Genomic DNA, 15,376 nt, shown 5'->3' with positions numbered 1-15,376 from the left:
AAGGGGAATAGAATGTTTTATCAGTGCCTTCAAGGTGCCTACAACAATAGCAACCTTTAGGTGTAAAGAATATAAACATCACTAGTTTTAGACCTATGTGTTTCTATAATTCGTTTTGTGTTCCGCACATGCATTTAAAGGGTTGGAGAAATGTAAATGAATATAGCATGCTGGCTTGTTGGGTTGCAGTTGCCCCTGCCTCGAATCATTGTTCTGGAAGCTGTGCCAGCCAGCTTCTTGTTGCTGAGCTACTGTTTCCTAGCATTTCATAGGCACTATCGATTTGGGAGTAAACCGATGGAGCTTGAGAAGCATTTAGAGTGGGGAGTAGGAAAACATAGTAACTATAGGAACCACTGTTTAAATTATAATAACCATACAGAGGATAACTGATTGAGTAGCCTGTTTAATGAAGCACAGGATGGAGAGGGCGTCTTCATCACATTTTAAAACCTGTCTTCGAGTTATGTTAAGATTGAATTTCTGTTCTCAAGTACCACAAAGTAACTGCATGACATCTTCTACATTTTAAAGCTTCTTGCCTTACTTTTTCCAGGACTGAAGTGTGTGTGTCTTTTGTGTGACTCTTCCAACTTTACCTGCCAAACTGAAGGAGCATGTTGGGCCTCTGTCATGTTGACCAATGGGAAAGAGCAGGTGATCAAATCCTGTGTGTCCCTCCCGGAATTAAATGCTCAAGTCTTCTGCCACAGTTCCAACAACGTGACCAAAACCGAATGTTGTTTCACAGACTTCTGCAACAACATCACACTGCACCTTCCAACAAGTAAGGGGCTGCATAGCCACACTCACTTCTAATTATGTTTTACTCTTGGAAGACAATAAGCATGGCAGAAACCAAACCATCTAATGCTTCTTGAGATGAAAATGTGTGTTTTACGGATCTTCTTATTTTTGGTGGGCGGAATTCTCTAGAGTCTAGCTGAGGTTGATGTTTTAATTTTTGAATTGCATATCACTGTCAGAACATTGACAATAGTGCCATAATCTTGAGGAAATTTGGCCACATGAATCACAATTTTTTGACATTAATTAATGGACCTCAAGTAAAATGTCAATTTTTATGAATTCTTTTAATAAAAGAAAAGAAAGGAGAAGGATATTTAATCTTTGGTGATAGAAATAGATCATCAACCTACCCTAGGAGATGGGAAGGGACAAGATAAAGTTCTAGAATGATGGAAACGGTCATATGTGCATCAAACGTCATCAAACTGAAGGGTGTATGCTTTATCATGTTAAAATCATGCCTCCCTAATACTGATTTTTAAAAAATGAAATCTGGTTCCTGGCTGAGTTTGAGGGTACCACAGAATACATAATTGATCTGAGTGGAATCTGCATTCTATCAACCAAGATCCTTTGATTGCTCAGCTGCCTAAGTATCTTGTCCTGAAGAGAGGTTCAAGCCCTGTCCTGTACTCACGCTCACTGGCAGAGCATGGCTTTCAAAAAAGCCACTGCTGCAGCCAATGGGACTCCCCCTTCATTCCCATGCACCTTTTGTATCTTGTCACTGATGGAACCAACAATCAATAGAAAGCCTTGCTTTAGCATGCCTCTGGTTCTCACGTAAACCAGGGAAGGAAACTCCCACGGCATTTCACATCATTACCAAGTCCAGGAGAGCTGTGTAGAAGACAGAGGGAGGAAGTGTGATCTAAACCAACATTGCAGTTGGCTTTAGGACATGAAATGGGCCGACCGTAACTTGTCAGGTTGAACCATGGGAAGTAATACTTAGAACAGGGCTCCCTGAAGAATGGAATGGGTACCACAGTGGTACTTGAAAGAATTTTGAGAATTTTCCGGTGACTATTGAAGTGGTAAATACAATATTGGACTTCAACCTACAGTTGTAGGTCTGTACTGAAAAATCACAATGAACTTCGTTAGTGTGTGTAACTCACTTACTTGATCAAAAATTCTAAATACTTCTAAAACAAGTGTTATTAAATAATATGAATTATGTAATTAGATTTCCTAATTCTCTTGCTTTTTTTCAAGATGTCTTATTTCATGTTACTATATCTTTAACATTTAGGGTTTTGTTTTGTTTTGTTTTGTTGTTCTAGACAGGGCTTCTCTGTGTAACCCTGGCTGGCTGTTCTGGAACTTGATCTGTAGACAAGACTGGCCTCGAACTCACAGAGATCCTCCTGCCTCTGTCTCTCCAGTGCTGGGATTAAAGGTGTGCACCACCACTGTCCTTATAGTTTTTATATTTAGGGTATGTTCAGTTTCAATTTGTGTAAAATGACACAGCCCATAACGACAAGGCACAGGTATAATTTTATTTTATTTTTTTCCCTTGTGGGTAGAAAATTGTTTTAACATTCCACATCAGTTGTTGAAAGCTCTGACCTTGGGGCTGGAGGTATGGCTCTCTGGTTAAGAGCATTGGCTGCTCTTCCCAAAGATGCAGATTTGATTTCCAGCATCCACACAGCAGCCTACAGCCCTCTGTAACTCCAGTTTGAAGGGATCTTCTGCCCACGTCTGGCTTCTGTGGGTACTGCACATACTTGGTGCACAGATATACACAAAGGCAAAACATCTCTATGCACAAAATAAATATAAATAATTCTTTAAAAGGTAAAAGCCCTGGCTTTTCCGTGTACAGTTATTTTGTTACTTTAGTTGAAAATAAGGTAGATATATGTGTGTATGTGTAAATATGTTTAAATGGGTACATTTATGGATGCTTTGTGCTGTATAGTTTTTCTGTGCCTTAAGCTACTACTGAACTGTCTTGATTAAACAACAGGTGTTTAATAAATATTGAATTAGGATGTGTGACCCTTCTAGCTCATTTTAAAAAGAGCTTATTTGAATATTATAAGTAATTTTCATTTAAATTTAGCCAGTTTGATTATTTTTGCAAAACACACTCAGAGATTTTGATGAACTGAGCTGGATGTATAGAATAATCTGGAGAGAACTGTCATGTTAACAATATTGATCCATGAACATAGTATGTTTCCCTATTTATTTCATTCTGTAATTACTCTTAGTCATGTTTGTAGTTGTCAGGGAACACATCTTAGGCATAGTTATTGAGTTTACTAAACTTCTCAATGTGATTGTGAATGACATTTTTAGTATCTCAGTTTTTAAATGTTAATTTCTCCTATGTTGAAAAGCTCACTTATTAATTGATCTCACATCAAGATAGTGAAGATAATATATTGGTTCTAGTGTTCTTTTTGTTTCGCTTTGCTTTTTTTTCCTGAAAGATTCTTTGGACTTTTCCATTATTTGTGAATATAGTCATTGTAAAAGTCTCTGTTCTGATGTGTGTTCATTTCGTTTCTCTTTCTTGTGTTTTTGCACAACTGGGGATGTCTGAGCTGCTGGTTATTGGAGGCCGTGGAAGCAAAGGCTCTTGCTGTCCCAGGGAAAGTGCTTGGTCCCTTATTGCCTTTTATTTCTTTGTTTCTGTTTCTGTTTTGAGACAGAGCTTGCTTGGCATTCACTATGTAGCTCAGGCTGCTCTCAAATTCATGGCTGTCTTCTTGTCTCCAGTAAGTACTAAGATTTATAGAACTGTGTCTACCATCCCTGACCATCAGTCTTTTTACCATTAATTATTTCGTTAGCTGTAGGTTCTGGGTGCCCAGTATTAATTGGAAGAAATGTCTTTTATTTTTAATTGTTGAAATTTGTTCTTAGTCCTAAGTGGATATTCATTTTTCAAACATTTTATGACTTTTATTAAAATTATTCTGACAGTGGTTGTATTAATTAGATGCTAAACATTATCCATAGAAGAGGAAACATGTCTTTTGTAGCCAATAACTAATATGTCTATAAGAAATGCTATGTTGGGGCCGGGCGTTGGTGGTGCACGCCTTTAATCCCAGCACTCGGGAGGCACAGCCAGGCGGATCTCTGTGAGTTCAAGGCCAGCCTGGACTACCAAGTGAGTCTCAGGAAAGGCGCAAAGCTACACAGAGAAACCCTGTCTCGAAAAACCAAAAAAAAAAAAAAAAAAAAAAAAGAAATGCTATGTATGTCATTGAATTCAAACATACTTATTTAAACTAAGAATTTGTATCATTTAGTGACATTGTATGTAAATGGGCACTCAATTGAATAGGGCTACATATAGGACATGTGGTCTCCTTGTGTAGAGTTGTTCTTCAGGGGGGCTAGGAATAGCTCTTAGCTTTGCATGGAACAGTAGCTATATGGAGGAAGATTTGAAACTTCTTAGCTAAGCACAGATCATGACAACAATGACAGTATTTTCATGTCATCAGAGAGTGTGGTCGGTGACCTTGCTCTGCATGGTATGGATCTGTCAGCTACAAATGTGATCATGCATATATTGGAATATAGAATAGTGCTCTAAAGAGTGGGGAGATATTTCTACAATACTTGACAGTGAGCTTCGTGTTCATGACCCAAACCATGGAAAGAAAGCCAAGAGTTAACCAGGAGCACTTATGTAGATGGGGAACTTCATTTCAGGATTCTAAGAGGACCCTTGTCCCTCCCATGCTCCCTGCTTTTCTCTTCCTTCCTTCCTTCCTTCCTTCCTTCCTTCCTTCCTTCCTTCCTTCCTTCCTTCCTTCCTTCCTTCCTTCCTTCCTTCCTTCCTTCCTTCCTTTTCTTTAAAAAAAAAAAAAAAAAGACTTATTTAATATGTATACAGTGTTCTGCTTGCATATATGCCTGCAGGCCAGAAGAGGGCACTAGATCTTGTTACAGGTGATTGTGAGTCAGCATGTGGTTGCTGGGAATTGAACTCAGGATCTCTGAAAGAGCAGCCAGTGCTCTTAACTGCTGAGCCATCTCTCTAGTCCTTCTCTCACCCCTCTCCCTGTCTTGCATCCATCATCCCCCAGGCCATTTGTAGATAGCTGATTTGATGAAGGACCAAGTCTCTACCTGCTTCAGGTGGCCCTCTTCTGCTCTTAAATCTTGTAATTATGGCCTCTTAGTTTGCTTCTTTGGGAAAAAATTTCTACCTTGAATAAAGCCTGTGCCTCCTCCACCCAATCTGGTCACAGCTGTGGCCCTAGTAAGGCACAGCTGGACAGCTGCTGGCCCTTACTCCTTCTTCCCTCCTCTAAGTGCTTTGAAATGTTTGACGCCAATTTCCAACAGCTTTCCTATGGGTTCCTACTGTGACACAGAGAGAGAGACTCATTTCGTCTAATTTCTTTTTTCACCTCACGTGGACAGAGAACAAGAATTTTACAAAACATATCTTTAAAATGTGTAAGGTGCTTCAATCGTTGCTATTTTCTGAAAAAAAAAAAAGTGCTGGTTGGATCCCACTGATAGGCTTAGTCACAGTTTAAGAAACACCATTTTAACTGATATTTAAAGGGTAGAATTTGTAAATGGATCAAGGGCATTTATTATTTCAATTCACTAGTATAAAAACTATTCAAAATGTTAGTTACTATTTTAATTTCACACATTTTCCTTTTAAATGGCCTAAAATTGATTAGATTTAAGACAAATTAATTCACATCACTGAGACTGAAATTTAATTTAGATCATATTTAAATTGAATCATTTTCCCTTAAAACATACCTTCTAGTTTAATTTTACACATGAGTATACTTTTCAGGAGTTGGTAGTTTTATTTGATAGAAGTAAGCTTATGTTTTGGTAGAAATATAATAGTAGAAAATTTTCTCTCTTCCCTGAAGATTATCAAAAAAGATATGGCTGAGACATCACTGAAGAAATAAATAATTTTCCAAGCTCAATGTGAGCACACATACAGGCTTTTTCCTTCAAAATTTGGAAAGCAAACTTTTCCAAACAGCAAACATGCTAGTCCCACAAAACAAATGTGGTCTCATGTCTGAAATTTAATATAGAGTATACAGGTGAATTAAACAAGAGAATTAGGCATGTTTTACATCTAATCTCTTCTTCCTACTTATTCTTAGAGCAGAAAGAGAAAGCCTTTTTAGCAGCTGCCTTTTTGGGGAGGTCTCTTTCTCATTTTGGTCCAGTGCCCTTTGACCCAGTCCTCACTATGGTTGTGACATCTGCCTGATGTCCATTCTCTGCTTCCTCTGAGATAAGGAGAGAAGATAGTTTGGCTGGAATATTTCATTCTCAGAAGTCAATCAAATATTCCTAGCCCTTCAAGGATATTTCTGTTTCAAAGGGAATATACTGATTTGCGTGTATTAGGATGCACTGGGGGCGGGGGGGGGGGGGGGGGAGAGGGGGGGGGCGCGGGCGGCACACGTGTATCTATATGGAGCAAACAAATAATAAGTAAAATTTTTTTATACTCTAGAGTATATTTGTCCCAACAGTGGCTCTGTGAGTCCCATAGTCCATTCCCCTCAGTTTTTCTCACTTTTTTTTTTTTTTTTTTTTTTTAATAAATGTTACTGAGATAACACAGCTCTCACCTCAAAGGGAGTAAGAGAAAGTTTACTCTGAAGTCAAAGTTGAGTTACTGCGGCCCAGGAACACAGCTTTAAGTTATTCCACATTTCCACTTTCCAACATGAAACAAGTTTCAGGAAGGTTTTTTTGGTAATTGAACAAAGAAAGTTCATAAATCAAGGAACTTTTCAAATACAGTGGAGGCAACATAAAGTAGGGGTTACCGCACAGTGGAGGAATGGGCGTAGGCCTCAGACGCAGTGTGGTGGCAGAACTGGTCCTTTGCTTGGTGGGGGATACTTTCCAAATATATATTTAATCTCTTTATCAGGATGTTCAGTGTTCAGTTCAGCTTTATCTGCTATTGACAGGATGCTAATTAGATCCAACACAGAGGTGAGCAAAGATTGGCTCTGAAGATTGTCCGAGACAAACTGGTTTTAGATTCTAGAGCTGCAAACATTCCAAACTTCCCTATGTCATCGATTTTCCAGGAATTCTCCTTCACTCTTGGTATAAATTGTATTTTGTAAACTCCTCCCCCCTCCTCCCCCCCCCCCCTAATTTTGGACCTTTAACCATTTCAATGTCTACAGCTTCTTTGGGTTGATTTCTGCTATTTTCAGTTCTGCTGACTCATCCTTCCTGGCTTAATGCCTTGTTTGTGATTTTTGAATGTGAGTTTGTTTTGGGGGATCCTTATCTGGAGAAACGGTGGAAACGTAGCTCAATCTGATTCCCCAGAGAATACTGACATTAATTTTTGCCAAAGGTCGGGGAGTGCAGTCCACCCAAATCCATTCCATATTTTAGGTAAACATAGAGAACGAGTTCTAAGCCTGATTTTCCTTTCTTCCCTCCCTCCTTTCCCTCCCCCTTCCTCTTCCACTTTTCCTTTCCCTTCCACTTTTCCTTCTCTTCCCCCTCTGTCCCTTCCTTTTCTTTCTGCCCTAATGAAAACCGTGGTTGAGATAGAGGTCTGCACACCTGTCTTCCTCTGTTGAAGATGTTCGTTTGTTTTGTTTTCAAGGCAGTGGTATACACAGTTGCCTGCTTTACATGAGCATCTCTGAGCTGACTTCTCATTCTTTCTCAACCATGTTTTGCGTGGTCTGGATTGCCACCGTCATTTTGGCTGCTGAGTAATTCATTTATTTTTTTCCCCCCGACCTTAATCATAAAACATAAGAAAATCATTTCTATTTTATTTAGCATTTCCATGTGTACTGTACCAGAAAGGGTGCCTGTGGCCATCTAAAGTGGAACTTGGCAAAAATGGCAACTCTAGGATGTCTTATTTTTGAAATGATACTGGCATAAATATCTATCCATCTGGAAGAAAACAGGGTTGTATCACAGTGTCACAACATATACAAAAATAAATTACAGCTTGATTAAATATCTAATTGTGACATATAGAACAATTTAAATGTCAGAGGCAAATTTAGAAAAAAAAAGATTGTATGACTTTATAGTATGGAAACTGTTCCTAAATAAGACAGGAAACTCAGATCTATAAAAGGAAAAGACAAATATAATTGAGTACATGAAAACTAAAATAAAAATGAATGAGAAAAGAACATAAATAAAACTAAAATATAAATTAAATATTGGGTAGAACTATTTGTAGCTTATATGACTGAGACAAAGTGACATATTTAGAAGATACTTTGTGTGTGTGTGTGTGTGTGTGTGTGTGTGTGTGTGTGTGTGTGTGTCTGACTGACTGACTGACTAGGGGAAAGGAGAAAGAGAGAACAGTTCTAAATGAAAAACCGAGGCAGGAGCAAGCAACAAAGCGAGCATTTTCACAGCAGAGGGGCAGGGAAATTCCAAAGTTATCGAGTATCAAAATTGTGTTCAACCTCACGAATAACTGAAGAGATAGACATTACTGTGGCCATATACAATTTTCCACCCATTAGATTAGTCAGGATGTTTTCAACTAAGAGTCATCAGGAAATTAGATAATAGTGTCTTAAGTGATGAACGAGCACATTGATAAAGATGTCAAGAAATTGGGATATGATGTGGGTGCGTGGTTTCTTAGTAAAGGAACTGAATGACATCACTGTCCTGTGAGCACCTTTGCCAGTGAGGACGTTCGCACTAACCATTCTGATCTTTGTAGCTGTACCTCTCTGACTCATGTGGATCTGCCCTCATTAATGAAGCAAATGCTGTGCTTTGTTATGAGCGTGTTCAAGTTTCAAGAACATAAATGTCAAGACGCTTAGTTCGCCAAGTTAGGCAATCCAATTGAAGTGAGTATGTTCAAATGAAACAGCAAGTCTCTTTCTTTATTGTAAGTCTAAACCAACCATGTAATCTCATCTCCTTCTCACCCCAGGCAAGACTTTTAGCTTAGTCCTACACAGAGCAGAAAACAGAAATTCTAACACTCCTGACACCCCATGAGCAGGAGCTGGCTACTGGCAGACTTCAGGATCTGCTTACTATGGTGGGGTGACATAGGACTCTCCAGATAAAAACTTTCTTACATTTCAGAAAATGTCAGTCAGGCCAACTGACCCTGGAAGGGAGTATACATGTGCTCAGGATGAAGACGCTTTCACGTCAGGCCTGGAGGAGACAGAGAAGCACACGATCAGTATATAGTACAGAATAACCAACACAAGGACACATAAGAGAGCAAGAGGAGGAACCACGGGCTGTGAATAGCAGTTAAGAGACCTTCTGCTCTTGCAGAGAACTGGGGTTCAGTTCTCAGCATCCATATAGTGGCTCAACACTGTCTATACTCCAGTTCCAGATGATCTTATGCCCTCTTCTGGTCTTCATGAGCACCAGGAATGCAGGCACCACAATACATGCTTGCAGGAAAATACTCATATGCATTAAAAAACAAATAAATCTTAAAAGTATAGAAATGTGTTTAAAGGAACACGTATGTAGGGAATTACTAGGAAGAAATGATAGATTCCGTGCTCTCCTTGGATTAAGGAAATAAAGGTAAATTTGAAAAAATTCATAGACAATAAGGAACCATAAAAGAGTGACTTAGTAGATGTGAGCAGTAGCAGAAGAAATAAAAAACTGAAGGAATAGCTTCAACAACTCAAGAGAAATTATAAATCTGAAGTCTGGGCCAAAAGGAGTTGTTTCCTGTATGTTGTGCAGAGAATAAATGATGGAAAATGTGAAGAGAGGTAACAAAATGATTAGCATGAGGTCTTACATGATGGTACCAAGGAGCAGAGAGAACAAAACAAAAACCTCGGGATAAAATACTGTCTACATAGTCGCTCAGAACCTATGAAGGACATGAGTCCACACATCTCAGAAACTCAATAAGTATCACCAGGACAAGTGGGAAAAAAGCCCTGATATGGTGTATAACTGCTGGACACCAAACTCAAAGGGAAAGCCTTAAATTTGGCAAAGAAAAAAAAATAAACTAAACTCAGAGGAGACACAGTAAAGATGGCTGTTGACCTCTCAATAGTGAAGAGTAAAGAGACAGGGACTTGAATTAGGTCACCAATATTCTGAGAAAATGGCCAGCCACACAGACTCTGTATTCAGAAAAGTGACCTTTGAAGCACAGGGGGCAAGGGCAGGAAAGATTGACAGCAGTGGGCATAGAATGAGTTGGGCCTTAAGAGAACTCTGACCCAGGACATTCTAGAGGACTCACTCCAGTCTAGAAAGAGCACAGCTCTGACACACATGTAGGAAAGACAGGTGAGGGCTAGGTAACTGACTAGACATGCTGTTGAGCATCAGAAGAAATAATGCCCATGGATCCTTAAGAATAATATAAACCCCTCATTATACCTAAAGGTAGCATGCTATGAATGTCAGGAGAAGCATGCACAGAGTTAGTGTTCTGAAGAACTGGTTAGACCTACACCGAGCATAAAGCTACTAGTAAGCATTGCTCAAATATGTTTTCCTATGACTGTTGTCTCCTCCCCATACATATAAAAAAATAGAAGGAGAATATTCTTTGTAGTTTGTGAAAATGAAAGATGGAATGTGGAAAACAACATGGCAGATGTCAAGGTAAGAAAGACTATAACAGGTAGACAAATGAAAGCAAAAGGGTAGGTCAGTATTTTGAAAGCAAGTAATTAAAGGTGACTAAGTTAAGCATGCTAGTTAGAATAAAAGATTCCCAAATCAGAGAAAATGTAGTTCAATTAAATCTTTAAAAATATGCATCCTGGGGCTGGTGAGACGGCCCCGTATGAAAGGGCACTTGCCACCCGAGTCTACTGACATGAATTGGTATTTCTGGAAGCCACATAAAGGCAGAAGGAGAGCTGACTCCAGGAAAACTGCCTCTGACACAGGGGCATGTGCACGCTTCAGCCCCACCATCCAACATACAAACAATAATAAAAACAATAAAAATACAAACAATAGTAAATAAGTAAAAATTTTAATCAAAATTTATTTGTGTATGTGTGGTGTGTGTATGTGTGTGTGTGCGTGTGTGTGTGTTTGTGTGTGTGTGTGTGCACGTATGTGTGTGTGTGTGTGTGTGTGTGTGTGTGTGTGTGCCCATTCTTGTACCATAACTCTCTGGAGGCTAGAGGACAACTTGTGGGAATCAGTTCTCTCCTTCCAGCATGTGGGTTGTACTAAGGTCATCAGACTTGGCAATAGATTCCTTTATCCTGTAAGCCATTTTATCTGGCCCAACTTAGTCAATAAAAATTGACATTTATATTAATTAATTAATTAATTAATTAATTTATGTGTATGCACATACTCATGTGAGTTGTTGGCCATGTATTATAGTGCGTATGTGGTAGTTGGAGGACAATTTGTGGGAGTCTCTTCTGTGGTGGTATTGTGTTCCACAAAATATTGTGCACCCTAATAAACTTATCTGGGGTCAGAGACAGAACAGTCACTAGATAAAAAGGCTAGAAAATGGTGGCACTCACACCTTTAATCCTAGCATTCCAGAGGTAGAAATCCCTCTGGATCTCTGTGAGTTCAAGGCCACATTGGAAACAGCCAGGCATGGTGACACACGCCTTTAATCCCAAGAAGTGAGCCTTTAATCCCAGGGAGTGTTGGCAGATAGCAGAAAGGTACATAAGGCATGAAGACCAGGAATTAGCAGCATTTGGCTGGTTAAGCTTTTAGGCTTTTGAGCTACAGTTGAGCTGAGACCCATTCTGGATGAGGACTCAGAGGCTTCCAGTCTGAGGAAACAGGATCAGCTGAGGAACTGGCAAAGTGAGGTAGCTGTGGCTTGTTCTGCTTCTCTGATCTTCCAGCTTTCACCCCAATAGCTGGCCTCAGGTTTGATTTTATTACTAAGACCATTTAAGATTCTTGCTACACTCTTCCTCCATCATGTGGATTCCAGGGAGAGAACTCACTTTGTCGCGTGTTCCAAGTGACTTAACTGCTGGGCCATCTTCTGCCTCCTAATTTTTTTAAAAAAGACATCTATCTACATGTTTGTAGAAACATTAAAATCAGTCTAATGGAAAACATATAACCTATCCATTAAACAAAGGTGATCATTTACTGTTTTTGCTAATAGCAGACAGAATAAACTTTAATGCGAAAGAGTGGTTGGAGTTAAAAATGGTCTGGTCAAAGGGTGTGGCTCTGTGGAAGAGCACATGCTACACACACACACACACACACACACATACACACACACACACACACACACATACACACACACACACACACACACACACACACACACACACACGAAAAAGAATACACCTGAGAACATAATTTCTCTCCCCCCTCTCTCTTTTACCCTCTTTCTCTGTCTCCCTCCCTCTATCTCCCTCTCATGTATCTTATCTGTGTGCGTAAATGCACTACCAAGCGTAAGGAAGAAAAGATATATCCACAATCTCAGAGGTAGATTTGAATTAATATACCTCAAAATAATCAATCAACTAGCATAATTTTACTTATTAATTAATATTAATATGCCCTGAAACAAGCAGATAATTTCTATAAAATTCAAGTTTACCAATGAAAATAGTCCTGTGATATTAAAGACCTTGAGTCAGTGATTTGAAAACATTCCTTTAAAGAAAGCTTCAGAGCCCTAGAGGATCCACCAGAAAATCCTGCCACGCTTCCAAGAACAGGCATTTCCCACCTAGGCTCTTGAGAGCACAGACACAGAGGAAATATCCCATAACTCATGTTATGTTTGTTTCAAGAGCCTAATCCAGTGGTGATGGTATCAGGATATGGGGCCTTCTGTGGAGTGCTCAGGGGTAGATTGATGTCCTTATAAAAGATATGTAAGGTAGCTCTTCTGACCACATGGAATCAGAAGACAGTGCCTGCATGAGCCAGAACACAGGCCATCACCAAACACAGGATCTCATAGCACTTCGGCTTTGGACTTGCTAACTGCCTGAACTATGAGAAATAATTTGTGCTGTTTATGAGCCATCCATAGTTCCCCAAATCAACAGGTTAGTACAATATATTTTAGTTTAATATAGTTGAAAATTGTTCAGCTTAATGCAATTTTATATCTCGCTTTCCCCCCTTTAATATTAAATAAAGTCTTTTCCAATGTGAACAAATGTACTTTGTTCTTTTGTGGTCAGCCTGCATTTTGGTTTCTAACAGAAATATTCTCTGGTGACTCTCAGTGATGGTATCAGAGCACCCCTAGAGAAACAGTTGTTATGCTATCGAGCAGTATCAAAAGCCATGAAAATCATGTAGCACAAAGCAAGGAAGCTTGGGCTAGCGGAGCTGGTGATTTATAGGGTTAACCATGAGAGGACTTGCTGTTCGGTGCATGCTTACACTAATTACAGCTCTTCATATGGAAATAGACTATTCAACAACAACCTTCAAGCTATACAATCTTTGTTTCTATTCTGCTAGCAAAACGTACAGTGCAGGATAAGGGTAAGTGGAACTGTAATTTCTCATTTTTTCCCCTTCTAGATTGCAACACATTATTTAAAACAACTGTTTTATTTTTCACTAACTTAAATAGTCATTTTAAATGAAAAGTTAAGTACAACATTAAAAGTGGGTGCTTTGCTAACTTTTGCACAATGCTTATTTTTCTGTCTTGTTCTCACTTGTGTGAAGAGGAAAAGGAAGATTCATTTACTTGTTTATCAGTTGTGTGAGGTGTGAGACACTCACTCCTCAGGGGCATGTCTAAATAAGACCCGATCAAATGGACAGTTTTCATCGGAAGAAGGAGAAACTGCCCAAAGGAACAACTGATCAAATACCAATAATTTGAAAATATACTACAATTTCTGAAAAATGAAGAATCCACTAGCGAGTGTATTCTTTGTGGAGGTGATGTGTCGTTTTCTTCATTCCTTTTAAAACGTCCATCATTGTCTTTGACTTCCTGTTTGAGAGACAAATTCCTTGCTACAGTTGGAAGGAGGTGGCAAGTGCATGCTGGAAAACCTTGCTGGTCCCTTGTGGGATGGCTGCTCACTCACAGAAGCAAATCCCTCCCTTCCCAGCTCTCCTGAAGGACTCAGTGTACACCTGACAGGTGTGCCAGACAGGATCCCCCACCTCACCCCAGGACGTGAAAGGTGCTATATTTTAAAACATTTTTGTAAGTTCAATTAACTCTAACATTCAAAGAGAGTTTACTAGAAGAAGCATTTCTAGTCTCCAGGAACAAGTGCCCTGATTTAAATTAGAAAATTCCCTTGATAAGGATGTAATGGGAGATTGAACGTAACATTCATAACCAATTTCAAATCGAGCATTTTATATCATGCAAGGCTCTGTGCATGTAAATACCTATATGCCTCACTCACATCTGTTTTGGTGGCTAGGATTGGACCTTGAACGAGGTCAAAATGTGCTTATCCAAGTGAGCAAGCTGCTTTGTGGGATACATTAGCCCTTATACCAGTGAAGACTTTGGGACAAAGACGTGTGGCTTTTCCCTGGTCATCAATATTTTAAGTACCTTTTGCTGAGCAAGGCTCTCTGCTGTGAGGGAGGGAGTCTTTCACTTTTCCCATAGAGAGGATTTCCTTTTAGTGGAAGAAAGCCTAGACTATATTTTGAATAACTGGCATCTAATTTCCTGATACACATGCACCATGGAGATATGTGTCTTGATGACAGAGATAAGAGACTATTGCCCTTTGCTGTCTGAAATTAAGGAAAATGAATTGTGAAGCCCACTTGGGTTTTTTTTCTAACATTTTATATTTTTAGTAATTAAAACTTCCTGTGTATGGATGTGTGTATCTGTGTGAGTGTATGCCATATGTGAGTGGGTACACTCTAGTGTACTCTAGTGGGTACACTCTCTGGAGCTGGAGACGTGTTGTGAGCTGTGCCTCCCCTGATCTCTGCACCTCCTCATGCATGCTGGTTCTCTGGACTAGCAAGAAGTACTTTGAATCACTGAGCCATCTCTCTTTCCCTCTTCCAACCTTCTGTTAATCTTGCCGTTCCCTGAGTGAAGGGTTTGTTATTGTTTGTTTTTATTTTTTAATGCTCTTAGGTCAAAAATTATTCAACCCAATGCTCCTATTTTTTTTAAAAAAAATAAACACAAAATCATTTGTATTCTTAAATTCAAATGCTAGTGGCAAAAGTTTGCAGCCTGTTGGTGCTCTGTATACACTCCCCCAAAGCCAGAAGCACCAGGTAGAGCTGTCCAGGAAATATTTTTGTGTGCGATGCCACCTTCCTGTCAAAAAGTTATGAAATTTGGCCAGATGACAATAGTGTGTACAAAGGGCCTTTTCTAGAAAGAGCACTGAGCAATGAAACTTGTGTAAATAGCTCACAGTTCCAGCTCAAAAGCAGAAATACTTTCTGTTAGTCTTGTTGTAGTTAGTTTTTTTACTCTTTGCTCTTTGGGGCCGCAACCCTAATAAGCACACAGAGACTTATTCTTCCTTATGAATGCCTGATCTTAACTTGGCTTGTTTCTAGCCAGCTTTTCTTAACTTAAACTATCCCATCTACCTTTTGCTTCTGGGCTTTTATCTTTCTGTATTCTATATACCTTTCC

General features: G+C 39.3%; 1 protein-coding gene across 1 annotated transcript in view; it reads left to right on the top strand.

Annotated features, from left to right (window-relative positions):
- The window catches only part of Acvr1c (activin A receptor type 1C), an 87,485-nt gene that overhangs the window by 38,276 nt on the left and 33,833 nt on the right, over positions 1 to 15,376 (top strand). Inside the window, exon 2 of the mRNA XM_006984650.4 lies at positions 557 to 787. Within this exon, the coding sequence (XP_006984712.2) occupies positions 557 to 787 (231 nt within the window). The remainder of the gene's footprint in view (positions 1 to 556; positions 788 to 15,376) is intronic.

Source organism: Peromyscus maniculatus, chromosome 4 (genome assembly GCF_049852395.1).
Source record: "Peromyscus maniculatus bairdii isolate BWxNUB_F1_BW_parent chromosome 4, HU_Pman_BW_mat_3.1, whole genome shotgun sequence".
In the NCBI taxonomy this organism is placed as follows: Eukaryota; Metazoa; Chordata; class Mammalia; order Rodentia; family Cricetidae; genus Peromyscus; species Peromyscus maniculatus.
Note: the sequence above shows the minus strand (reverse complement) of the source record. Positions and strands in the feature narration are given on the sequence as shown.